The 27931-nt window shown below is 37.2% G+C and overlaps 2 protein-coding genes across 2 annotated transcripts in view; one reads left to right on the top strand and one right to left on the bottom strand.

Annotated features, from left to right (window-relative positions):
• LOC139980631 (lachesin-like) overlaps positions 1 to 4284 on the top strand; it is a gene marked incomplete at its 5' end in the record, with an annotated part of 63527 nt that extends 59243 nt beyond the window's left edge. The window contains 1 exon segment of the mRNA XM_071992423.1: positions 211 to 4284. Within this exon segment, the coding sequence (XP_071848524.1) occupies positions 211 to 320 (110 nt within the window). The 3' untranslated portion in view covers positions 321 to 4284.
• A 2286-nt stretch (positions 4285 to 6570) lies between these two features.
• On the bottom strand, positions 6571 to 27591 carry LOC139980637 (glutamyl-tRNA(Gln) amidotransferase subunit C, mitochondrial-like). Its single transcript, XM_071992431.1, has 5 exons — positions 27288 to 27591; positions 17010 to 17060; positions 14168 to 14337; positions 10381 to 10484; positions 6571 to 8092 (listed from the first exon to the last, which is right to left on the bottom strand). Exons 1-5 carry the CDS (start codon positions 27390 to 27392, stop codon positions 8019 to 8021), a joined length of 504 nt encoding a protein of 167 aa, XP_071848532.1. The 5' UTR covers positions 27393 to 27591; the 3' UTR covers positions 6571 to 8018.
• Between the last annotated feature and the right edge of the window lie 340 nt (positions 27592 to 27931).

Raw genomic sequence — 27931 nt, 5'->3', positions numbered from 1 at the left:
GGGAAATGCTTCCCTGCTTTAGCCGCCTAGTTGTTTACATCTTTCCGTCGACTTTTCCGTAGGACCTATGTGTGTTTGTGCAGTATACATGCCATTACAAACTACATTCAAGGACAGTAGCCTACACTAGCCAATCAGCAAATTTAGGCTTTTAATAAAATTATATGGCGGTATAAACATTTCTTCCTTTTTGTTTCTCTACAATTTCAGACTCTGATACGTTGATAGGAGGAACTCCAATGGCAGTTTCACCGTCTCATGTTGTCACTTTTATGTCCTTGCTGGTTGTCTGCGCATCTGTCATTGACCTTCATGGCTAGCAACTGACTTGAAACAAGTCTTAATAGTTCCAGAGATGATCCATCCAATTGTCCGCGGCATTCCAGACGTTTATTCAAGTGACCATTTCTGCATCAATACTATCATCCACATTGGCTTAATTGACTGGAAAATAATTTATAATATGCAAACACTATTGTACAGAGATCAGACAATAATGTTCACTAAATATTCATAAGAATCACCTCGAAGCTTTGGCATGCCAAATGGCTGTAAAGACGTTTTTTTTCCCTTGAAGATGATCCAACACATTATTTCCAGAAACGAAGATTGTTCAAGACGACAATTTAAATATTACATGTGGCTAAAGTGTGTTTTGAAGATGTGTGGTTACTCACTGCTTGAGCGTAATTATGACATAATTTCGCTTTGTATGTCATTAATATTACACAGACATGTTGTTTCGAGTACAAAAACATGAGTACGAGAGTCCCCTTATAGCATGAGCACGAGTATAAGGTACTGTATACCTAACCTCGCATATGCATCTACACCAAATTCCCAAATTTTCCCGGACACGAACACAAATCCAAGAGGATTAGTACTGGTAGATTATTCTCTAACGGTCGCGTAAGATTAAATCAGGTGATTAAATCTCCCAACGAGGTAGTAAAATGTCACATTTTACCATAGCTGTCCAATTTTAATCTTTCTGGCAAATGTCTTTGTTGCCAATATATGGGCAACAGATAGACACTTTGAAAAAGGCCGGGCGGAACTGACAACATGCAGGAATATTACAAGAGTATCGAGTAGGCGCTCCCGGAGAACGATAAAGTCAAAAACGTTTCTCAGATGGTTTAAGCCAACTCGTCCGCCTCATCGTTGATTACATGGACTGACTATACAGTGGCGAATTCAAAGGGAAGGAAGCGACTGTTAAAAGACTAAAGGGATTGCAAATGACTAAAGTGATTAAAAGGACTATAAGTGATTAAAAATTAGTATAAAGTAAATAAAATGAATATAAAGTGAATAAAGAGACTATAAAAGTAACTCAAATGAACGAATGGACTGTAAAGTGATTGAAGATACTATATAAAGTGGTAAGGGACTATCAAGTGCCTAAAGTGTATAAAGGGACTATAGAGTGAATAAAGCGAAAATAAAAGGCCACAAATGGAATATACCATCCACATGTCTGCGTGTGGTCCTACAGTTAGTGATTGTGAGTGACGTCACAACAATCATGAGACGAACGACTGTTAACGCGATATTTCGGTAGCTGAAACCGATGTCTTAAAAGAAAAAGGCTGGAAATTTCCTGCATCTTCAGGTCAAAATCACACCCTCATAGCACTTTGTATAGCAAATATATAATTTTGTGTTCTCAATTTTGGTGATATTTTGTGAATTCATTTGGCAACAGCAGAGTGAATGATGTCACCATTGCAACTAAGCTAAAAATCTGTATTTTCCTTTAAAACAGTTAAATCATTTATCCAAATGGGAAACAGGATATTTTGCTTAAAAAAGGGAACAAGTTTCTCTATGATGCGACTTATTACTACAGAGGTCATTGACAGCCAAATGTATCACATGTCAAGAATAAATCTACAAAAACATTATAACATAATAAGAAAGTAAGAATGTGTAAAAGTAAGTTGGCTTGACGTTTCGATCCTAGCAGGATCTTCTTCAAAGGCTAAAAAATAAATAAATAATACACAGGACAGTCTGTCACAGTGGCAGGCAAACGTATTTCTGTGTATTAATATCTATGTACATATTTATATCTGAATTTCTATGCAACAGTCCCGTAACAGAGGCTGTAGTTCATGAAGCATAAGCTACCGTCCTTACAATAAAGCTACTGAGAAGCAGTGTGTGCGCCATAGCTCAGAGGAGAGTTAGGTGAATGGGTGGGGGGGGGGTGCAGGGGGCTGGTCGGATGAAGTCTTGTTAACTAACCTTGATTAAAGCTCAACAACAGCACCACTATTGTGTTCTAACTTTGGTAATCTAATCATTATTATTAATTATATTTGTATGTAATGTAATGTAAATAATGAGTAGAGAAAACCATTTTGTTTGTCAGGTTGCCAGATGATAAGTTTAACGGAATGGGTTTTTTTTAAGGAAAAGTCGCCCAGGAAAGAACCTGGCCATGAAAACCAAACTACCAAACGACTGATTTGCTCTCAACCCCAGTCCCCCAGGACTGTGACTGTGTGGTCATCGTCAGGTGTGCGGTCAGTTAAACGGAATGGTTTGTGAAACCTGGATCATTTAAACCAGCTCCATCTATAGCATGTCTGAGCATATACAATATTTCGTAATATGAATGGAATTTCAAACTCTCAGTTGCATTTTTTACAAATTTGAGAGTCATTTGTGAGTATTTGAGATTTTGGCATATGGCATGAGTCAAAGCTTTAGAAGTATGTGATTTCTTTCCATGTTACACTATGTTTTATACAGATATTTTTTAAAGCATTTATCAATACATTAAACTCTAGTTGTTTTACACCAATTTTAATGTCTTGTATGCAAATAGTTTGCTAATATATATGAATATTCATTAACCAGAAATTCACTTAAAATAAAGACAATCAGTTTGCTATAAAATGCCACTCAGGTTAAGTGGTGGTTCATGTATTACGTGAAATTTGTGTAAATACCAAGAAAGTTATGAAAGCAAAATATGAGAGAAGACAGAATTCTATGTAAATAAATCAAATGAATATATTATTTTATGCTCTTGAAACCAAGTCAGCCATCTTGTTCACCTTAACAGTTAACTGCATTGATGATAAAATGATGTAAAAATAACCTTAACATGTCTTTTTTATACAATAAAAGTTAAGTGTTGAATGTAAATCTTGCTGGTTAATAAAATAGCAATTACATTTTTTTGCCATTTTACAAGTTTATGAATATTCACGTTTCAACTATGCTATAAGTTGTGCGTCTTATTCTTGATGTCGATACAGTACTTGTGTTGTAAGTTGTATCCTAACCCACACATGACCCACAAGTCATATGATTGACCCACTTCACCCACATATGACCCCAGAGTCATATGATTTCCCACTGCACCACCATATGACTCCTGGATCATAAGATTGACCCAGTGCCCCCACACATGACCCCTATTTTACAAGTTTATGAATATTCACATTTCAACTATGCTATATGTTTGTGTCTTATTCTTTGATGTTGATACCTGTGTTGTAGCCTTACCCACACATGACACGCAAGTCATATGATTGACCCCAGACTCAAATGATTGACCCACTGCACCATCACATGACCCCTGGGTCATATGATTGACATACCTCCCCACACATGACCCTGGGTCATATGATTGACCTACCTCCCCACACATGACCCACAAGTCATATGATTGACCCACTGCACCATCATATGACCCCTGGATCATATCATTGACCCACTGCACCCACACATGACCCCTGGGTCATATGATTGACCTACCTTCCCACACATGATCCCTGGGTGATATGATTTACCAATTGTACCCACACATGATCCCTTGATTATATGATAGACCCACTGCAACCCCACACATGACCCCTGAGTCATGATTGACCCCTTGTACCCACACTTGACCTGGGTCATATGTGGGTGCAGTGGGTCATCCTTGTTTACTCCATGTTCTTCCAAGATTACTTTTAATCACTGTACCAACCTACAATCATAAAAGATTAATAATAACATGGATGCTTTTAAATGATTTAATTTTGATAAGTACTACAAAAACACAACTGTAGCTTGGTAATTGCAGTATAAGGGCTCAAACTGTGACATTCCTGGTGTGAATGTCTCCACAGATAACTAACTTTCAGCATTAATTCAACTAAGCACTTTATATCATGAAATATTTCTTGTTATATAATGAAATGTGTTTTCTGTTCAAATACATTGTTTTTTACCTTGTTATTGTAAAAAAAGGTAATATAATTTACACATGTACAGTATATAACAGTTATACAGGGGTCGAAATTTACGCTATTCCGCTATCCCGCGATAGTGAAATCATGAACGGAATACCAAGTTGCTTGGGTTCACTATTCCGTATGGATAGTGCTAAAAGTGATAGCTAACAACAAACTTTGACAAATCCATCTAAATTTTCTAGCCTGTCACTAGTCAGGCAACAATTTTAATTTTATTTGTTTCCCGGGCGTAAAAACTTGCCCAAAAATACAAAAGAAACTCTCTTTACACGTGAGTTGCAGTTATGTACAGTACCTACATGTTCCGTAGCCAACATTTTCTTCCGATTTATTGCCCTTTACACGTTCCGTATACCATCGCGTATGTAGGGAAAATTATCACCTCATGTGTAACAGGTAGTTACACAGTCTTGGAAATCCTTGTTCAATTTCCCGCGAACACATTAAAAACAACTGCCGATTTCCCGATTTTGGTTATATTTTTCGGGCAAGTCGTTTCAGCCCCCAAATCAAATTAGGCTCCTACGCCTATGCTTGTGGGTTTCCAGGGGCAAAGGCCCCCCGGAAAATATTGGTAATTTTGCGTGACTGGCGATAAAAAATTAGCAGTTGAAGATGCAAAATAATAACAAATTTTGGAATTTAAATTGTCAGGAAACTGATGAAAATTTTAAAATGACAAGTTGGAGACTGTACGTAGCAATATTCTGTGTTATGAAAAGAGATTTATAATGTCTTACAATCTTTAAAAAGTTTAACTTTACAAAACTTCCGATATTATGAAACAAACAACGTTCGGCAAAGCCCCGTTTCTTGACTGCCTAACAATGAATATACGTACAAAAGTTTACAACTGCAGAATTTAACCCTACTTAAATACCACGTTAGGCTATACATGTGTTGCGAAATTTCCCAGGTACCAACAACTGTGAGCTCATCCCCTGTCTAACACATGTTTGTTAAGATTTTTTGGCACGTTTCCAAGAAACGTTACATGGAGTTAAACTACTTTGGCTCCATTCTAGAATTAATTAGGTCAGTCAGTAAAGGATCGGCAAAGTTATGCGAAATATTATCTTAGACGTTCAAGAAAAGTAGGTTAAATATACCAGTAACATTTAGATAAGTAAATCACACCTCAAGCCAACTGACTCCTCCGCATGAACAAAACAATATATTCCCATGATACACGTGGCACAGTCCATACTATACAAGCATAGCACGATATCAAGGCCCCTATAGCTATGGCCATCTTTATGAAAGTAACCCTTGTAATGACATGTTTTAGGCCACTTGGCATGATTCACTAAATGCTTAATATTGTTTTATATATTTTGTTCTTGTAAAAAACGTCAACTTCGCAAAATACAATGAGTTGTGTTTTGTATTTACGTGTGATCCGTAACCGATGAGGTGGTTAGGCTATTTGCTATACACTTAACCATGGTAGGATATTATTTTTGCGTATTTTTGGAAATTCTAAAAAATACTTTTTCTCCCGCTTAATACCAGATGTGGTCTTCCGTTTTATTCATAGATGGGTGTACTAGAGCCTTGTTAACATGACATTAGTTGCATTTAACACGATATGCCAGATTCGCGTGAATTTTTCGAAAGTGTTTTGTTCAATCTTTTCGTAAAATTTGAAAGGTGTACCAACTTACTTTTCTTACACAATTGGTAATTTCTCTACTGATTTTTGTTTTTTCCCCCTCTATACAGTGAAGTGAATACGTTGTGCATTGAGTATAAACTTCACGCGAATGCAAGAAAACGATGCGGGGATTTCCAGCAGACAAATGTTTTCTTTGCGGGATTACTGAGTCAGTTGAAGGGAATCCCGCACCTTAGAGGGAACACTGAATTGAAGTCAAATTCATACGAAAGAAAACGTTACTAACTAACATACAATATAAATTTAAAAAAAATGTGGAATGGCAATATTGTTCAAAACATTTCCCGCGAGGCTGATTTATTACAGCAGCTTTTCCCGCGCTGGGCCATGGGTGTCAGTGTGACCCATATACTGTACCCTGAAGTGTGCGAAACTAGCCATTGACATTGCCCTTGTGAGTGGGTTTTACAACCTGCGTCCTGGGTTACCTGCTTTCTTCAATTCAGTACACAAAACACTAATGATTATCAATAACCCAACAGAAGACTCAACATATAATTTTGTTATCTTATTTTTTTTTCTTTTTATAGTTTCAAAGGAAATTAAGGAATAGTGGAAAATGAGACGGAATAGTGGATTTGAAAATACACTATTCCGCTGGAATAGTCGTAAATATTCTAAATTTCGACCCCTGTTATATGAAGTGAAACACAGACAACAAAATTGTCACAACTGGGATCACCTATAAATTAATGGAAAGTACTTAAGAAAGGTACATATACACTGCATGGAATAATTTATCACATAGTAAAATGTTGCTTTGCAAAAATGGACGACTTGCCACTGTACACCAATGCAAAGTGAACAGTAAATTACGTGTGCAGAACCATACTGCAAGGAAATATTCATCACATAGTAAAATGTTGCAGCTATGCAAAATAGTGTATGAGTTGCTATGCACAGCAAAGCTGTACTGTGCAGCAAATTCTGTGCGGAAAACCCTCTAGTATTTCAGTAGTTTATGATAAAACAAAATTCCTAAACGCACAAAATTGTTATTAACAAATGTGTAAAAAGTAATTTATTCCCTGAAACTGACTAACATAACAATGCATCATATCATAGGCCCAAGGCAACAGGCTACCCCTGGGAAGCATGAAATATTTAACCAAAAACAGAATTCTTTAACCAAACAATTTGAGAAACCAACTAACTCATTAATTGTAAAAAAATGCAAACTTCAATCTTAATAGCTTTTTCACTTGCTGAAAGTACTGCCACCTTCAAGGCCAGCTTCTGTTTCGTCTTCTGTCAGATGCATTGATGTATTCATTCTCAATACTGTAAATTACATCTGTCTACTGTTCCAGCACAATGGAGTCCAGGGGCTACGGTAGTTTTATTACGCAGATCTCCATTGATATTTCATTTCAAGATATCTTATAGCTGGATGTTCACGATCTCCAGATTTATTGTAAGAAGAATTCTTGGGATATGAAGCACTTTTCATGAAAATAACATAACATCCTAACAATAATTATGCATTGGGCTCTCATATCTTTGAGCGGTGGTAAAGAAACAGGAATGAATTGAAACCAACCGTTTCAGTCACTTGCAAAGGTTTTATTACAATCCATGCCTGGCTAATCCTTCTTTTTAAAAACAACAATCAATAAACACCTTCAGGATTCTAGAATTTCCAAAGAAAAAAAACTGATTTCAAGGGATGAACTCTTCACTAAGTATCCAATAAAATGAACATCGTTCATAATTACATGTTTTTTGTTGTTGTAATTTCATCATGAGAGTATATTACTAAAGTAAGGAAATATTAAAAGTTCTATATTTCTTTTTGTAGTTACACAAGTTAATAACATTATGGAGTAAAATATTGCAAGATATTCCCTGAACTTGAAGGTATCTCCACTTGGATTGCAAAGTTTCAATCATTAGAATAATACAGTTGTTTTCCCTGTCTTGATATATGCACAGTCAAAGTTGGTGCACTAATAATAGAAGATTAGCAGATAGTCTGGAGGAGGGGGGGGGGGGGGCTATCAGAGGTTGTTCTCTTCATGGACAGGTTTTTGAGTTTTCACACTCTAGCATCTCTTCAAGTTCAGAGAAGTACTCCTGTTTTGTCAGTGCTACCTCTTATCTTGGTCTTCCTCATCTGGATCTCTATAACGAGATGCAGGTTTGGTTTCCAGAGGAATATTACCTGAAGAAAATTGGGAGGAAATAAAAATCCGATGATGCTAAGTCAAATTATCTCAGTTTCTTTGTAGTACTCATTAGAGACAGAGATAAACCTATGTCGACTTTTGTAAAATTATACTTATTTTACAGTAAGTTACCAAGTCTAGGACTTCTTTTCTACACACTGACCTCTTACTTCGATAGCTTTGAGACTCACAACACTTCTTCACGCTTTGGATGAGGTTTAAGTGCAGAAATGAAAAACTTGACAAATCAACAATTCACAATTTTCAAATTTACACTGGCATGGTCAAATCAGACAACACAAGATATTGGTCAGTCCAGGAGAGAAAGCTTTTTTTATTTATTTATTTTTATTTTTATTTTATTTTATTTTTTTCAGGAGAGAAAACTAAGAGCCTGACCGACAGGCAGTCAAGAGCAAATTGATTACTAATTCACATGATTTTAGTATCAATGATACTGTATGTTCAAGATAAACTTATAACTTTCAAATGGCATGCTATGGTCTTGCATTGAAATCTATCAATGCTCAATCAGTGTTCTCCAGTCAAAGGACTGTCATGTTTGTTTTCACATTTTTATTTTTTTCAAATGATCACTAACAACACCCAATTTTCCAAGCATACTGATGAGTCTTGCTTTAATTTTTTGTTGTTGTAGTGTTATAGTGATATTAAAAGCATAAACTGCGGCAAACATTTTCTTGTATTTTCCTCTTCTACTGTATTTCAAATACAGAATCTGTTTAGAGCTGTATTGCTTGACAGTGTTTACAGAGTGAAATCCCCAAATTTTTCACTTTAATTATTAAAATTCAGATACAGTATAGGAACTCATAAAGAACAAGTCTGCAGATATGAACAAACAATGTCTACGACTAGCAAAGAGTGCAAGAAATAACACAGTGTCTGACTTTACAGGGCTTGGGATATACTTCCAAGCAGATTAGTGTCACATCTAACAAGCATACTCTTCATTTTATTTCAGGCTTCCATGGTCATCATTTCTTATTCAGGAACAAGTCTTACTGACTTCAACAGAGCGTGTAATCAAGGAGCAATGACTTCCTTAATACAGCCTGATGGTTTGTCGAGTTGATAATGATGAGGGGGAGGGTGGGGGGGGGGAGATATAGGGAATGGGAGGGGAAACAGGTCAAGTGACAAACAGATCATAAAGAACCACAGTGCATGCTACATGTAACTGTAGTAACAAAACTGGAATAAGAGTTTTCAATACTCACAAAATCTGTTGTATACTGCATAGCAGTGTCATAAAACAGTGCCATGTAACATTGCCACAGAACAATGTCATATGACAGCAGGTATAATACAATAGTGTCATATAAAAGTAATAGTACCATATAACAGTGTCACACAACGTCATACAACAGTGTCATATCACAGTGCCATGTAACATTGCCAGACAGCATTGGCATAAAGCAATGTCATATGACAGTCAACTACAATTGAGTGTCATATTAAAGTACCATATAACAGTGTCACACGATGTCATATAACAGTGTCACACAACAGTGTCATAATATAACAGTATCATATAACAGTGGACATCACACAACAATGTCATAACATTCTCATACAACAGTTTCATATGACAGTGTCATACAACACTGTCATAAAATAACAGTGTTAGGCAACAGTTTTATACAACAGTGATATAGCAATGTCATACAACTGTCTCATACAAAGTCTTGTGATATCCCAATGACTAAAATAAAATATTCATAAATCATACCAAGGAGACAAAAATTACATTCTACTTCTGGTTACCACGGTTACTCACTCTGTCACTCACACTGTCTTGAAAATATTTTTTTGCTTTTGCTTATCTGAAAAAGGCACAACTAGCCTAAAGATAGCATCTACACAACAGTTCACAAAATCAAAAATTTCAGCTCTGATTCTGATATGCAAAGTAGGCTAGGCTAGATACATGATCCACCATAAAAGTAAGGGTAAGTCTTTAGGCTAAGTGTTGACCACGACGTATACTTTGAAGTGATGGAACAAATCTTGTCAAGTTTTTAGACATTTAAACTTGACCTTTACAACAATAAGTAAAGAGTGCCTTTCTATGTTGAATCAAATTGATGTAGGCAGAAATTATGCAGTACACTACAGCTGATTGTAAGGGCCAAAATGAATTGCCTGCAATCAAAACTCACAAGATGCAGCACACTGTTTACACTTTAAAAATATAAGCACTCGACATTAAACCTAGCTAAATATGTTTACTTTTACCAAGGAACTCTGAAATGAAACTTACCAGGGGGTGCCACAAAGTAATCTTCAAAGGTGAGGGCAGCATTTCTCATTACATCTTCTTTGCAGTTGCCATCGGTGATGATATCCTCTCGAAGATTTAAGTCTCTATAAAGACAATACAAGCACCTTTTTATTATTGTCATTGCGGATCAGGCCAGATCTTTCTGCTTCTTCTTTCCAACCCAGGCACCAAGGAGCATGAAAATGAAATACGGTGCCTGGAATAATTAAGCGTTTCCTTTTTGCACAATGATTTTCAGGTTCACAGAGCTTTTTTTTATCATTCAAAATTCATCAAAAACAATGTTAAAATACATCTGAATATTGTATAGCAAATACAGAAATTTTGCTTATTTGATACTAGATGCATTTACTCCATGGTATTTCCATCCATCCATCTCAACAGCCACAGGGATGGTCGGTCTTGTTATGGGCGTGCATTTGTCTTAAATGAGAAGAAGGGGAGAAGGGTTGTATTCATGTATGAAGGAGGAGCCAAGGGGGAACCTGCTCGTGTATAGAAAAGGGAGAATGGATCCCACTCATGTAAAGAGAAGGGTAAAATGATCTTACTGATATATGGAAATGGAAAGGATTAAACTGATATATGGAAAAGGGAAGGATTTTACTGCTAATTTCTGGAAAATAGGAGGGTTAAGAGGAGCTTGCTTTATACAGTCCTATAATTTCACAATGTTAGCCACATGCTAACAAAGTATGACAGTACATTAAAATCTACTGGCTAACAACAAATTCCCACTTGCATTTGCCATGAATTAGCACAGAAGTATTGAACGTTAATATGTCCTAGTAGACTGAATCATGGCCAATGCATTCTCTTTTAGCTGGCAAACCGCAAAATCCACTGGAATCTATCTGTCAAACAGCCTGAATTTATTTCGAGGCCTGTTATGGATACTCGAGGCCTGTTATGGATACAAAAAGAATAAGGATTCTGCTTACAGTATGTAAGAAGAATGGAAAGAGAACCCTGCTCATGTATGAACAAGGGGAAAAGTGGGACTTGTTCAGGTATCGAGATGGGAAAGAGAGCCATGTTTATGACCACAAGGTGGGGGTTTTTCTTGTTATCAACAGACAAGACTGAAAGTGTTTAAGAATGTCGCACCATGAATGGACGTCCAATCATTACCCTCTAAAAGTTCTGTTGTCTGGGTGAAGAAAAGTTTTTTTTTTTTTTTTTTAAACTGTTTTTCCTCTCTGATCAAACAAAACTACAGAAGTGAACTGTTTTTTTCAGAGAATTAAGTCAAAATTTTACAATTTCAGTTTTGTGATCACACCAATCGTAAACTGTATGAAAGGGTCTTACTAAAATAGCACGCTTTAACAGTTTCAAAATCATGAGCAGAAGAACGATTTCAAAGAAATATCCGAGGGGATTATCAGACAATATTTCCCCCTTACAGCAGGCCTCCATGTCTGATGGGATATTATTTTCTCTCTCTAGTGTCAGAGAAATTCATACTGTTAACATTCTCATAGGAAAAAGACCCACTTAAGAATGAAACCAAGCATTGGACATTTCTATCACTTTGAAGCTAATATTTTCAATTTCGTTTGGCACATTCCTCCCTCTTTATTCTCGCATTCATCGGAAAATCATATTTAGATCAATGCAATGGCCTCAATGTCATGCTGAGTATACAGAGTCTGACTGTTTAATGAGAGGTTAGGTGTCTGAATGTAGGACTATCCCTATTTTCTCCTGATACATATTACTGTAAAACTTTAATTCAACTTAAACTGATGAGATATTTAAAGATCGTAAAATTTGAGACTTTTTGTCAACTTTATGAAAATCAACTATCACAGTCTATTAAAGACAAATGGTAAAGTGGTTATGAAAGTAGGACAGCTAATACTGTACATGTCATTTTAAACTAGTTCTGCTAAACTGAAACCAATGCCATGCATACTGGAGATAACAGCAAAGAATGATTCTATTTAGAAATTAATAATCCTTGACACAGAGACATGGAGACAATAACCCATCAATCACTTAGAGAAATAGTTTCAAAAATGATAGCACAAGTAAAGCTCTTTTACAGTACGGTGGCAAATTTGCATTGAATGTAAACAATTAATTCCATTGAATAATCTCATTAAAATGTGGCGGATCAATGATTAATTGGAATAGTTATCTTCAGAGACTTCATCTATCAATACTTAAATTACCATCAAAATACAGATCTAAATGAGACGTATACAACACTAAGGAATGCCTGTGCACCAAGCAATGCCAAATTTTTTCAAGTTTTCTTGCTCTTTGGGGGACAAAATTACATTTGCAGATAATTTTTGGTGAACCCCCCCCCCCCCTCAAATAAAAAACTCAGAAAGCTAACCAGATGATTTGGTCCTAGCAGAATCTTCTCCAGAATTAATGTCATGCTTTTTATATAACTGTGAAAGTCTGGTTTGATATCTTGACTTACTTTCAATTTTACTCATAAAGTCATGATAATTTGATTGTTATCTGAAGCAGTGTTTGGGCTGGCCTGCATGGGATCAATTTATAACATTTATTGAAAGAAAGAGACTGGGTGACAGATTTTTTACAATCTAGGGATGTTACTGAGTGATTCCTGATTCATAGCAACATTTATATATTCAACAGTGGGCATCTCTTTCTAACTTTCAGTGACGGAATACTGTTATATATATGCAGTTCTTGTTTTGGTTTTCGGTGTTTTGGTTGAGTTGCCTCAAACTACATGGAGTTCAACTTTACGCAAAAATGCTGCTTTAATATGCAAAGGTTCTAATATTTCTTCGATTCTGGCAGATCTCTGAATGTGAGACGACTGGTAAAGTACTAAAGTTCACTTCAAGTTTTTATTTTTGTAACATCAGTCAAGCTTGTCAAATAAAGGTCTCGGATAGAGCAATGAAAACATAGAGCTAACATTTGCAAAAACACTCATCTCATTACCCAGCCTTTCACAGATGTTGCAGGCAAACCATGAAACAAGAAAACAAAATATCCTGTGGACGACCTTTAGTAACATTTTTAAGCTGAATCTAGGTCCCTGACGTAACATAACAGAATTTGTCTTAAGGTGTCAAATTTACAACATTAGCCGAAACAAAACTTCAAACGAATCCATCCTTAACATACTCCAAAACAAAATTGAGATGGGATAGGAGGGGAGACTTGGTCTGGAAAACCCCCAACCTTAGTGTACCTCCACCCCCCCCCCCATGGTGCAGGGGGCATTGCCATTGCCACTTTCTCTAGTCAACTGTAGTTCATATGCATCTTACAACCCACAAATGATGAAATCATTCCTAACCAACATTTCAATAGTTCTTAGATAAATGCATATTGCTGTGACATTTAGACTGTACAGTAGTAACTGTACTTGAGCTCTTTTAACAAGTTCTACTGAAAAGTTTTTATTCTGAGGTTAGTCATACCCAAAAATACTTTTTAAACAGTTTCCATAACAAAAGACAGGCATTGAGCAAAATTTTCTTGAGGGAGATGCTGGTCTCCAAGTTTGTGATCTGTTGAACAGCATTTGATCCTTCCCCCCACCCCCCCCCCCCCCTCAATCCACCATCTCGGCCAACATTACAACACTTACTGCACACATCTCTATACAGCAGATGTTGATCTACCAGAAGAGCAATGAAAATTTCAAGACAAAAAATTGTAATATTCTTACATTTCAAATCAAATTGGACAAACTTAATTCACATTGAATGATCAAAGAACCTTGTCTTAATTTTTTTAAATCATCAAAATATCAGGCAGTTCCTACCTGTCTTCCAGCACTGAATCCATCGGTACGACATCTGTGGTATCCACTACCTGTAGAGTGTCAGCTAATGCTACTGCATCCATAAGCGTCTTCACACCGGCTTGATTATTGAAATTTACCAATGACAATCTCTCTAGAAGCTCGATGGTGGCATCGTCTACCACTCCTCGCTGCGAAGAATAAAATAATATGAAAATGAAAAAAATATTAATACCTTGAATATTGACTAGATGTTAAAGTTGGATTCCACTGAGCGGTATCAGGTATTTTCTCGTCTTTGGGTGAACTAGTTCTTCGAAATTATTGTGAATTTAAAAAAAAAAAAAGTAATGACATGACAAATTTTTGTTGGCAATACTGACATACTGAAAGATGTTCATCCACACTATCTCTATGTCGGTAATTACTACCCACAGTTGGGAAGACAGATAGCTCATTGGTCTGAAATCACCGTGGCTACTTACAGTGTATAGAATCAAACACAGCTTGAGCGGTGTTTATACAAACTCTGTGCATACCAATCACTGTGTAAATGTTACCACTGGAGAACATCAAGAAAACTGAATTCATCTTCACTTTTCCAGTGTGGCATAAAAGTAAATTGCTAAATATTTGAAATATGTTAGGATATGGAATTACAATATTACACAGATCTTAAGGTACAAAACTTATAAATTGCAGTCTTCAACTATATTCTAGAGATACTGTATAAGTTTGATGACTCATGAAACCATTGCCAGAGACTTAAAAATGGCCAGAATTGAACTCTTCCCTTTCTTTAGTCAAGTTCTTTTTCTATTATTTGTTAACTAATTGGTTTCATTACTGCTGAATGTACACAATAATTCTCTAACACCACAAAAGCCCAAAAGAAACAGACCAATCACAGTTTTGTCTTCTGAACTGAAAGTTCAATATTTACATATAAGATGAAGTATTCATGAAACCATAGTGATTGTTTTAACATGTCAAAATGTCAAATATAATGATCTTCCAGCTTTTATGTTCCAAACCACAATTTTTTTCGTTTTCATGAAGATATTTATCAAAACATTGATTGATCACCTGGTAATCACTGCCGAAATAGTAAGAAAAGTTTAGTTAGTATTAGTCTTGACAATAAAGGTCATCAGTATTGCTCCCAAATGTGCTAGACAGTCAAATAATAGTCAGCCATGCTCAAATTCCCACAAGCAGTTTACTGCCACTGTAAACATGTATAATTATCCCTTTAAGGCATTGAAGACTCGACCCAAACAGCTTGCTGCCATTTTTAAAAAGTTAACTTTCCGTTGCTTGCAAGTGAAGTTTTTCTCTTGTCCCTACCATGGAGCTATAAACAGTGTTTATAAACAGTGTTCTGTTTATAGCTCCATGTCCCTACAAAATGCAGACAGTAATGAAATGTGATACCTTGTTATCTTTAGCTGGACCTGAGATGTCCATCGCTGTATCGTTTGTACACTGTGCTGTGGGTATTGACCGCAGCTGTATGTACTGACTGTACACTAGTGTCTAATTACCGAGGGTAGCTGCAAGGCTGTGTGTGTATTTTCTGTGATCGATGGTGGTGTCTAACACTTCTGTTACACCTTATTCAAAACTAGGTCAGATTACCGGCATTACTAGTTTCTTTTTGCGCGAGTCTTCACACCCATTAATGGTCTACATTAAGGGATTTTAAAGGTTCATTTTAATAATTCTCAATGGCTGGGTATAATTGTGTGGCCGAGTGGATAAAGGCGGTGGCATTTGAGGCAATGAGGCTAAGCAATCGGGAGGTTCCAGGTCCGATACCCGGCTGGGTCATAGTAAGGTGGGTTTTTCATCCAAGACCAATCTACGGTTTTCCCATCTGAAATGACTTTCTAAAATTGAAACATTCCAAATTTGAGTTCATATGTTGAATTGGAAGCCACCTAACATGTAAGTTGTAATCTATAAGCCCTTGCGGGTTTCTCCCACGTTTGTGGTTGCTTAAGCGTCGTAAAAAATAACCGCTGATTATTATTATTATCGTTAATTTGGAGGATCAGAGCCTCTAGGAAAGCAGTGCTTGTAAAAACTTCCAGCAAGTTTGAGTATGCTTCAATTTAGGTCCAATATTGGTGACCTCTTATGCAAACAGAAACATACTGTAATGACTATATTTGATGCCACCACATCGAAATTTGGATTACATTTTGACATGTTTGAAACAATTGAAAATTTGTGAGTTTCACTATCGAAATTTAGGAAACCTAGCTAATAAAGCTGGAAAGTGTTTCTTAAGCTCAGTGCTATGGTAACCAATTTAGTGAGTGGATTACATACATGTTCTATAAACTACTATATGCAGCATCACAGAAATTTAAAAACTCTTCAGCGCCGGTACTGCAGACAGACCAATCCCATACTTTATCATTGTCTGGGAAAAATCAGAGTTCAGACCTTTTAGCAAGTTTAGCACACTGAAACCTGGAACCGAAACCAATGAAATTTAGGGAAAGTTAATACTTACAGTATTATTGTCTTAAGACAAATTTACTGCATTCAGCTTCTATCTTATTCATGTTTGTTAGCCCCATACAGATTAAAAAGAGAGCCTATTTCCTTTCTTATGATGGAGGAGGGGGAGGAGAGGGGGGTGATAAAAATGATCTCTAAAGGCAAATGAATGGCAGGAATGTTATTTGTTTCATTATAATTTTATGGTAAGTCATTGGATTTGGAAATCAAGTCCTGTTTTAACTATCTTGTTTATGTAACAGCATAATTAACTAATATTGTATATATGTACAGTACAAAGATAACATGTATTTATCCATTATTCCCACTCCACATGCAAGTACAGTAGAATTACCTTTGAAAGTGTTGATCTGTCCACATCTTGCCATGTCGGCTTTGCTGGTATCTGGAAAACAGAAAGTAAATCAGGCTTCATAGACAGAGCAGGTTACAACTTTGTCCTAATCCTGGTGATCAACTTACATTGTGTATTTGTACTTGTAAATGTCATATAGAGATAATACCTATTTGAATAATTTTGATTCTGCGGGGAAGTGTGTAGTAATAATGTCAACTATATAGCAACTCATCTCCAAAGTTTGGACATAACATCATCTTCTATTTTCCTAAATTGGAGCACCATAGCACCAAGCTAGCCTAACCACTGGTACATATCAAAATGGATTATGCAACTTGTTTTCCTTCATTATGAATCCATTTAAGGTGTTTATTTGACAAAATTCATCACCAATGTTATCTTCTAAAATATTACCTTGAACTAAAACACAGACATTTTATAGGACAATTAATGAGACTTTCTCATTTAAAAACAAAACTACAATAATATGGGTATCAAGAAGGAACAGAATATTGCTTCCAAATTACAAATAGACAACAGAATGAATATGTCATTAGTGTCAAACAAACTGATATCAAGACATCAAAAAAAGAAGAAACAAGTTTTGAAATATATGACAAAGGTTTCTGTGGGCCACAGCAATATCATATCACAGTAAAACGTGAAAGGTACACGGAAGGCTATATCAGTATTCAGATATAGCCTATAACCTTATAATAATACTATAGGGCAGTAATAACCAAGAAACGGTACTGAGCTCTTTCTGAGATGAGAAGAATGTAACCAATAATTGGTATTGACTGATTACTGCAGAATGCATACTACAACACTTGCGGGCTTCACATGTACATGATTGAAGCCTTTTTCAAGATTGCTCGAGCTGCACTTCTAACTAGGCTGGGCCTGCCAACATTTGGCGAAACTTTAATACAAAACCTTGTTAATTTTATTCATTAGACTACAATCTACAAGTTATTTATTGTTGGGTGTCCCTATTTTCATGTAGTAATGGATGCATAATGTAGTGGTTAAGATAAGTCTGTTTTATTGAAGCAATAGTCAATAGGCCTCATATTAAAACTGAATATGTGTGTGTGATATATTAGTTATTGGGTCATTCCATGTCAAATCAACCAGTGGTCCCCAGGTGACCCTCTCAGATTTAGATGAAACTTCATCAGAATGATTGAGTATGTCCCAAATGAACACATGCAAAAAATTAAAATCATACTCCATGTCGTTTTCGAGATATGGCCCGTTGAAATTTAGTCGTTGCGGCCATTTTGCTCGTTTGCGATTCGCAAAAAGTGACTTTTGTGATATTTTCCGACTTTGAAAGCTCATTATTCAGTCTTTGTACCAGGTAGAGAGCTCAAATTTGGTATTCTATCTTACTTCTTGCCAAAATTTATGAATCTGCACTCAATTTAACTGTATCTCCTTTATTTTTCTGGTTATGATCACCCAAAGTAGGCACTTTATTCTGTCAAAAATGTTTTTTGTGATTTTTAAGGTCACCCTGTGCCCACATGAGAGGTCACATGAATCGTATATTCCTTGGATATAATCTATGGTTGCATGTCTATACCCATAAGCAATTATAAGCCCACCAATGCATTAATTAAGAAATGGCATGGGGCCAAAGTTGGCTCCAGCCAGAAAAAGGTCAAAAAGACCCCGCCCTTCTTGACCCCGGTTGACCCCGCGATCAATTGAAACATTGATTGAAATTTACACCAGTTAAATATATATATTATATCTACTTGTACATCAAATTTCAGCTTTGGCACTCAACTCCTTCATGTTATGGTGGCAATTTGAATATTAGACGTTTTTCGCACATTTTTTAATCTCAAGCTTATATATTTGTCATGTAATCATAGTATAATAATGAGTGATATGATCATTGTATCCTTGTTTCAGTCAGCTGAATCAAAATGTAACATAACAAATTGTTTTAGGTCAAATTAATGACATTTAATCACATCATTAACGATTCACGCACATGTAAATTACTGGTTCTGTCACAACACTCAATGCTTCAATGTCCTTACAGTTTTCTTACCACACATGGATGTCCATATACAAGTAAAACAAGTTTAGCACACTTTAATTTCTTTTACTTGATGAATGCTTGCAGTGTGGCTTAATATACAAGTTAGCACACTTTACTGTAATTTGTTTACTTGATGAATGCTTGCAGTTGCCAGTTTGGTTGGAATGGTCTTTTAAGTATTCATGAGGAAGAGTGTACTGGCTGCTTCCATGTCCCTGTAACTCTGGAGCACTGGTGACACAAATAATAGCTCAGAATGGTATCCAACAATTATTGTGGGTGTTTTGTGGCCAAGGAAGTGCTTTGGAGTTCTTGGTTTGTTTCATTAACTTCACAAAGACATCATTTTCTTCCTCTGAAATTTCCACTATAACCAATGTACCACTCATTGTCGTACATTCCAGCGATGTAACGCTTGGTTGGTACTCTTTCGTGTCAGCCTGAGGTTGAATATTAGCAGAAATGGATTCTCTCTCCTCTGCATGGTCTCTAATGGGCACAATTTTGCAGTGGTTGGTCATTGGAGAGTCGCAGCTTCTCAATCTTTCCAACATCAATGGGTATAAAAATATGATGAGATCTTATTCCTGCTGTAGTTTATGATGGTGTCTGCACGTGACACACTGGTAGTATTGTTCTAGAATGTAGTGTCTACATGTGACACACAGGTGATATTGTTCAAAAGGTTTATACAAATGAGTTACCAGTGTTTGTATAGCATGAGGGGGAAAAAAAGGGGACTGGGTTAGGTTAAAGCAGCATTTTGCGTCCTTTTCTATGTTTTTTTTTCAACCTCACTGATTCCTCGATGCCATAATGACATACATAACTACTGTAGCTTATAATCTATTCAAATCTTACTTCAAATGGTGGCATAAAAGTTGAAAAATTTACAACTTTTAACTTTGTATTTCTCAAAGATATTTTCCGTTGGGATCCCAATAAACCTCACCCATAATATGAATATTTAAAAGCGACGAACGTCATTGATCGATATGTAATACAACACCATGCTTGATTTGTGTAGATTGTCTATGGCAGTTGAACCAGGGAGTTGTTAGAGTACCAGCTCGCTGGTTGTAACAAGTTACCAACTCGACGTTTTTGAATCTATATTTAGCAACGGCTCAAACTAAACCTGCATCTCTGATTGGTTGAGTTCAAACTAGTGGGTTGGGGGAACTGTATAGATGCGATTAATATGAAATGTGTAATTTGTCGGAGGACACTTTTCACATTATCTACAAATGTCCTTAATTACTCGCCAATTAACGCTTTTGACAGGAAATAATGGGCTAATATCTTAGTTTGCTGTTTTGTGATTGATATATGTAAAAAACTTGATGGACTTGTCAAAAAAATGGAAAACGGTGACCAAATGCAAAATGCTGCTTTAAAGCCAGACAGCAGTAAGACAGACACGAGTCTAAAAAGAAAAGTCCAGGTCAAAATTTCTTTTTGATATACTGTATCTTAAAAATGAACATAATCTAAGCATTCTGGTGAAATTTGCATTCAGTTCCTACAGTATGTTCAATTTTTGAGATATTGACAGTTGAAGTTATCTGATATTCTACTGTACCAAAGTGAACTTGAAGCAAACAGGTGTAATGTCACAGTTGCACACTGACTAATAATGTTTTCTTTTTTCTGTATTTTTCAGTCTATTGATTTGACCTTAATTGGATAGGAATACTAGTTTGTCTAAAGGGGATGTGAAGATTATAAAATACCAATACCTATGGTACATTAACATTATGGAAGCATCCACTTGTGGAGTATAAAATTAGACATAAATTTTAAAGAAAAAAATAGCTTTAGTTATCATAGTGCAACAATGACGTCAAATACGTTTGCTCCAAGTTCACTTTTAGTACCACTTTTAGTTTCTCTACAAAAACTCTACAACAGTATGATACTACTGTACATAAGGCTCCAAATTGTGTCGTGTGTTATGGGAGATTTTGAGGCACTACAGGTATGAGGGACCAGCCTATTGGAGGGTTAACTGAAGTGATTGTTTATTGCAGTGGAATACATGCATCATCAACCCATTTCTAAAAACAATAATAAAAACAATCTTTTTTCTAACTGCAAAAAATACATTACATAAGCTTCAAACTTGAAATACACTGTATGATATTAACTTAGTGTACGGAGTTGTTAAAAAATGTGCGAAAAACGTCTAATATTCAAATTGCCACCATACCATGAAGGAGTTGAGTGCCAAAGCTGAAATTTGATGTACAAGTAGATATAATATATTTAACTGGTGTAAATTTCAATCAATGTTTCAATTGATCGCGGGGTCAACCGGGGTCAAGAAGGGCGGGGTCTTTTTGACCTTTTTCTGGCTGGAGCCAACTTCGGCCCCATGCCATTTCTTAATTAATGCATTGGTGGGCTTATAATTGCTTATGGGTATAGACATGCAACCATAGATTATATCCAAGGAATATACGATTCATGTGACCTCTCATGTGGGCACAGGGTGACCTTAAAAATCACAAAAAACATTTTTGACAGAATAAAGTGCCTACTTTGGGTGATCATAACCAGAAAAATAAAGGAGATACAGTTAAATTGAGTGCAGATTCATAAATTTTGGCAAGAAGTAAGATAGAATACCAAATTTGAGCTCTCTACCTGGTACAAAGACTGAATTATGAGCTTTCAAAGTCGGAAAATATCACAAAAGTCACTTTTTGCGAATCGCAAACGAGCAAAATGGCCGCAACGACCAAATTTCAATGGGCCATATCTCGAAAACGACATGGAGCATGATTTTAATTTTTTGTATGTGTTCATTTGGGACATACTCAATCATTCTGATGAAATTTCATCTAATTCTGAGGGGGTCACCTGGGAACTTTTCAGAAAATTGGTTGATTTGAGGCGGAATGACCCTATTATCTAATCGACCATCCATTATTACCAATGTGATATATTAGCTATTATCTAATCGACCATTATTACTCACTGTATAATATCACCTGCCATATGCCTGCAACCTACATACCAATAGGGTCAGTTTGTGACCCTACCGGACTCCTGCTGAGTCTGCCTTATTTATATTATTATATAATATAAGATATGGATGAGGACAGTTGTGATATGGGTACTGACCAAGGAAGACACGGAATAAATGGTTAATGTATACATTCGTTTCTTGTGTACTTTATTCAGGTTTATTACATTCTCCTACTTACAATATACGCGTGCGACATAACATTTGGCGACGAGGATAAAGATTTTATTCCTGTTCTGCCTTGGATTACTTTACTGTCTGTGGTTATTACTTCCCATTTGAGTGTGTCTGCCAAGATATTTACTTTCTACTGTACACTGCTGTTAACTTTACTTTGTCCTTACTAGTGCTACTGAGATATTTTACGTATTATTACAGTACTGTTATAGGCTACTTCAAGTTCAAGATGCAGGCTATTCCTCCTCCAATTCAATTTTTACCTACACCCGGTACACCATCCACGCCATGGGCGCAGTGGAAGCAACTGTTTATGAATTATTTACTGGCGTCGGATTTATTAACGGCTACACCTGAACGGAAGCAGGCTCTACTTTTGCATTCTTTGGGCGCAGAGGGTCAGAGAATTTTTTACACGTTACCACAGCCTGTTCCTCCACCTACCACTACCCCTGCTACCCCTACTTCATCTGCTCCAGATACAGCCGATATTTTCGAACAAACCCTACAAATTCTACAAAGCCATTTCCAGCCAATGGTGAACGTTGTCGCAGAACGTTTTCGATTCAGAAAAAGAGCACAACTGCCAGGGGAGTCGGTCGATAATTATATTGCTTCGTTACGCCAGCTGACCAAATACTGTGAATTTAACGTCTTCACGGATGAGATGATCCGTGATCAGCTGGTGGAAAAGACGACGTCTAGTCGCATACAGGAAAGGTTATTACTAGAAAAAGACCTGACCCTGGGGAAAGCGATCGACATTGCCCGCCACGTCGAGAGAGCTGTACGTGAGGCCAGAGAGCTCAACACTACAACGCACCAGGCAGCCGCTGTTCGCGCTGATTTCCGTCGAGCCAACCCCATTCGTGATTCGCAACCTAGGACTCCCCCGCGCCAACCGCCGTCCGCCCAACCAGGACTGTCCAATACCACAAGGACTACACGACATTGCTACCGATGCGGTTCTACGAGCCATATTGCTAATTTTTCTTCATGTCCTGCTGTTGGGAAATCCTGCAAGAAATGCGGTAAAACGGGACATTTTGCCAAGGTATGTCGACAAAGGCAAAATGTTAGTGAAATTCAAACCTACGACAACGAGTACGAGGAGTCGTCACATACTAGTACTATTGCTGATCGAGACACGCCCTCTACAACTACTACTACCTATGCTGAGATTCAAGTCCTGTCCACCGAGGGGACTACACAGACGACACCGAACACGGTAAAACCGAACATATTTTGCGAAGTTTCCGTTAACAATGTACCTGTCACATTACAAGTTGACACGGCTAGTGACATTACAATTTTTAATGCTGCATTATTTGATAAATACTTTGTACGTGATGCATTAACACCCAGTACAATTAAAGTACTTGCATACAATCAGTCTGAAATCAAGGTTTTGGGTTGTTTCAATGCAAAATTCACTACTAAAGATGCTAAATGTGTTACAGATGTGTATGTTGTCCAAGCAGGTAAATGTTTACTTGGAAAAGACCTTATCCAAGGTTTAGGCCTGATAATTGATGGTGCAAAGCTATCATGTTACTCTACTGAGAACACGCCTTCTGCTACTTCGACTTCTACTACTAACACTCCTACTAACACCCCTAATCCAATTATTGGTAATCCAATTGCATCTAAATTTCAGGATTTGTTTACAGATGATCTTGGGGTTATTAAGGGTTTCCAACATAAGATTAAGCTTAGCGCTGATGCGAAACCAGTGCAGCAATCTTTGCGCCGCATTCCATTTGCCGTTCGTGACATGGTCACACAGGAGTTAGCAAATTTAGAAGCGCAAGGGGTCATCGAGAAAGTTCATGGCGCCACGGATTGGGTGTCCCCTATCGTGGTTGCGTGGAAGAAAAACGGCAAAATTCGCATTTGCGTAGATCTGCGAAAACTTAATGAGAATATGGTATTGGAAAAACACCCATTACCACATATTGAGGAATTACTTACTGAATTACAAGGAGCTAGCTACTTTTCAAAGCTCGATCTTAAATCAGCATACCACCAGTTACAATTACACGAGGAAAGTCGAGACCTCACTACATTTATTACGCATGCAGGTATTTACAGGTACAAGCGTGTTTGTTTTGGCCTTGCTTCGGCACCATCATGTTTTCAAAAGGTCATGCATTCAATTCTTACTGGCTTACAAGGTGTTCAGTGCTATTTAGATGATGTTGTTGTTTACGGCAAGACGCAAGCCGAGCATGATCAAAATTTGCAACGCGTTCTCACTAAAATACGAGATTCAGGCATGAAACTAAATTCAAAGTGTGAATTTAATGCCACTACAATCCAATTACTGGGGCATGTTGTTTCAAAGGAAGGCATTCGCCCTGCGCCTGACCTTGTGAAAGCAATCACAGATGCGCCAGCGCCGCAGTCCGTTGACGAAATTCGGTCATTTTTGGGCTTAGCGGGCTACTATGCTAAGTTCGTCCCTAACTTTGCAATGAAAGTGCAGCCCATTCGGGATATACAGATTTCAAAGAAGCCTTTCGTATGGACGAAAGAGGCAAATGATGCGTTTGAACAAATCAAAGCGTCAATTACTACTGACGGGGACGCACTTGCATTATTTGACCCAACTAGAGAAGTATTTATTACCACGGATGCTTCGAATCGGGGCATTGCCGCAATCATGACTCAGCTTCACACTGGTGAAGAGCGCCTAGTCATGTGCGCGTCACGCAAATTAACAGAGTGTGAACAAAAATATTCGACCGGGGAAAAAGAGGCTCTTGCTTGCCTATGGGCCGTTGAAAAGTGGCACACGTATCTGTGGGGCCGTCGTTTCACACTCCGTACGGACCACAAAGCACTTACTACTCTATTGTGTACATCTGGTACAGGTCATAAACCTCTGCGTATTTCTAGATGGGCAACTAGACTTATGAATTATAATTACTCCGTTGAATACAAACCGGGTAGATTAAACATTGTTGCAGACGCCCTTTCCCGATTGCCCCTCCCTACAACTTCAGATGTTTATCCTAATTACGAAGAGGATACTGAGTCTATCTGCCAACTTACTGTTGCTTGTCAGAGTGTTAGCGAAGTCAAGTTACGTAATGCTATAATGCATGATGATGTTTATACTAAAGTGTCTAAGTATGTTGTGCATGGATGGCCACATGACAAGAGCAAAATTTCGAAAGATTTACTGCCTTACTTTCAAATTCAAACTGAGCTATCATGTATGGAGATTTCCTATTCAGAGGGGAACGGATGGTTGTACCATCATCCCTTACAAGTGTGTTAATCGACAATGCACACGAGGGGCACCAAGGTGTGGTCCGCACCAAACAAAGAACTAGGCAGCTCTACTGGTGGCCACTGATGGACAAGCAAATTGAAATCATGATTAAGAACTGCACTGTTTGCCAATTACATGATAAGACTGCTCAGGTCAGATCCAGCCCTATGCAGCCTGTACAATTTCCGGCTAAACCCTGGTCAAAGCTGGCAATGGACATTGTTGGACCGAATTACACTATGCCCCAAAACGCCAGATTTGCCATTACCCTTATTGATTACCACAGTAAATGGCCAGAGGTTGGCTTTACTTCCAATGTTACTTCAGCTAGTGTTATTGATTTTCTTAAAACTATTTTCAGCAGAGAAGGGTTTCCTGAGGAAATTGTGACAGACAATGGATCACAATTTGTATCACATGAGTTTAAACAATTTTTGTGTGAACGTAACATAAAGCAAACTAATTCTGCATTATACCACCCTCAGGGAAACGGGGAGATTGAAAGATTTAACAAAGTATTAAATGATTTTGTAATGACTGCTTCACTTCAAGCTACCCCAATACTGAAAGCAATCAGGGAATTCCTGGGAGTTTACAGATCTACTCCACACGCTACTACCGGTGTGGAACCATCCCTTTTACTCCATAATAGACACCTTAAAACAAAATTGGACATCCAGGGAATTACTAAAGGTCCTCTGCCTGTGAAATCAGATTCCATTCGAGATCATGTGCGTGACCAACAAATGAAGAGTAAAGTTCATACAGACCATAGCCGCCATGCTGTCACTCGTACTTTTAAAGTGGGTGACTTTGTCCGTATTCGGAAGCCAGGTCATGTATTAAAGGGCCATAGTAAATATACACCCCCAATTAAAATAACTAAGGTTGTCGGTCCTAGTACTTATGTAACTTCAGATGGTAGGACATGGAATGTAGATCGTATGACACCTTTTTCAGGGAATGTACCTAGTACTACTGATGATGAAGTGTCTGATCTGTTACATGATGTACAAAGTCCTGCTAGACTAGGTCTACCCTTTAACCAGCCACATGCTCCTCAGTCTGTCATTCCTGAGAGACCTTCCCGGGTTAGACAACCACCTGTGTGGGCAAGGGATTATATGTTTTACAAATAGATATTTTCCTGTCATACTTGTTAATACTTTTCATATACTTTTCATTTTAAAACCAGGGGGAAAATGTGATATATTAGTTATTATCTAATCGACCATCCATTATTACCAATGTGATATATTAGCTATTATCTAATCGACCATTATTACTCACTGTATAATATCACCTGCCATATGCCTGCAACCTACATACCAATAGGGTCAGTTTGTGACCCTACCGGACTCCTGCTGAGTCTGCCTTATTTATATTATTATATAATATAAGATATGGATGAGGACAGTTGTGATATGGGTACTGACCAAGGAAGACACGGAATAAATGGTTAATGTATACATTCGTTTCCTGTGTACTTATTTATTCAGGTTTATTACATTCTCCTACTTACAATATACGCGTGCGACATAACAGTGTGTCCCATACATCTACTTTGAGATTTGTCTCCAGACTATTTCATTCTTACTCCCTTAGTGTAATGTTCATACTAACAAATGGTGTACTGTAAGGCCTAGACTAGTAAAGAAGTAGTATAGACTAGTTATCCAATGTAGCCTAAGCAATAGTATGGCTAGGCTAGAGCTCTGCCAGTGACGGCAAACTTACAGATTTGTGTAACTTCTCATCTTGCGAATACGAGCGCCTTGACGTAAACATATTTCGCCTGCAAATGAAGCAAGCTAAAGTGGTCGAGACCCTCTGACACTGCATTACATAATCCTAGAGCTTAACTGCAAGTTGTGCATGGGCAAGCAAATCTTCTGCTAAGTCGATTTCGTTTCATCCTAACTGTATGTAGACTCAAAGAGACGCTGTCATAGACGAAAGATTTATCTGGTATTTTTTCAAGGATAGTTTTTAAATTTTTGGCAGTAATTCAGATACAAAGCAATGGAAAATATTTAATAAATGATTTAAGTTTCTTTCTCTGTGTCAGTTTGTTTATTACAGAATATTAATCAAGAGCTGATTTTACTGACGACTGTTTATATTCCAAACAAGTTATTGTATTGCGCAATTGTTTTTATGTCATATCCCACATTATAACCTGCAGCATGTTCTAGTCATATCTAGGCTTCAGCATTACGTAAGCGAGTTGTAATCTTCTTCCGGACACTCAAGTTCACCAACACTTTAAGCAAACTACAATTAGAAGCTTTAAACTTGCGGTTACTATAAAAAATTTCCAAAAAATGAATAGTTTGTCGGAGGAATGTACACCCTTGAAACAAGAGTATGACGCATGTTTC

Source organism: Apostichopus japonicus, chromosome 15 (assembly GCF_037975245.1).
Source record: "Apostichopus japonicus isolate 1M-3 chromosome 15, ASM3797524v1, whole genome shotgun sequence".
NCBI classification, from domain to species: domain Eukaryota; kingdom Metazoa; phylum Echinodermata; class Holothuroidea; order Aspidochirotida; family Stichopodidae; genus Apostichopus; species Apostichopus japonicus.
Note: the sequence above shows the minus strand (reverse complement) of the source record. Positions and strands in the feature narration are given on the sequence as shown.

Excerpts from the sequence above, each read along its gene's own strand:
- LOC139980637 (XM_071992431.1), bottom strand. The coding sequence starts at position 27,392 with ATGCAGTGTCAGAGGGTCTCGACCACTTTAGCTTGCTTCATTTGCAGG. Across the intron at positions 17,061-27,287 it reads ATGAGAAGTTACACAAATCT|ATACCAGCAAAGCCGACATG; the intron begins GTAAGTTTGCCG and ends TCTGTTTTCCAG. Across the intron at positions 8,093-10,380 it reads TTACTTTGTGGCACCCCCTG|GTAATATTCCTCTGGAAACC; the intron begins GTAAGTTTCATT and ends AATTTTCTTCAG.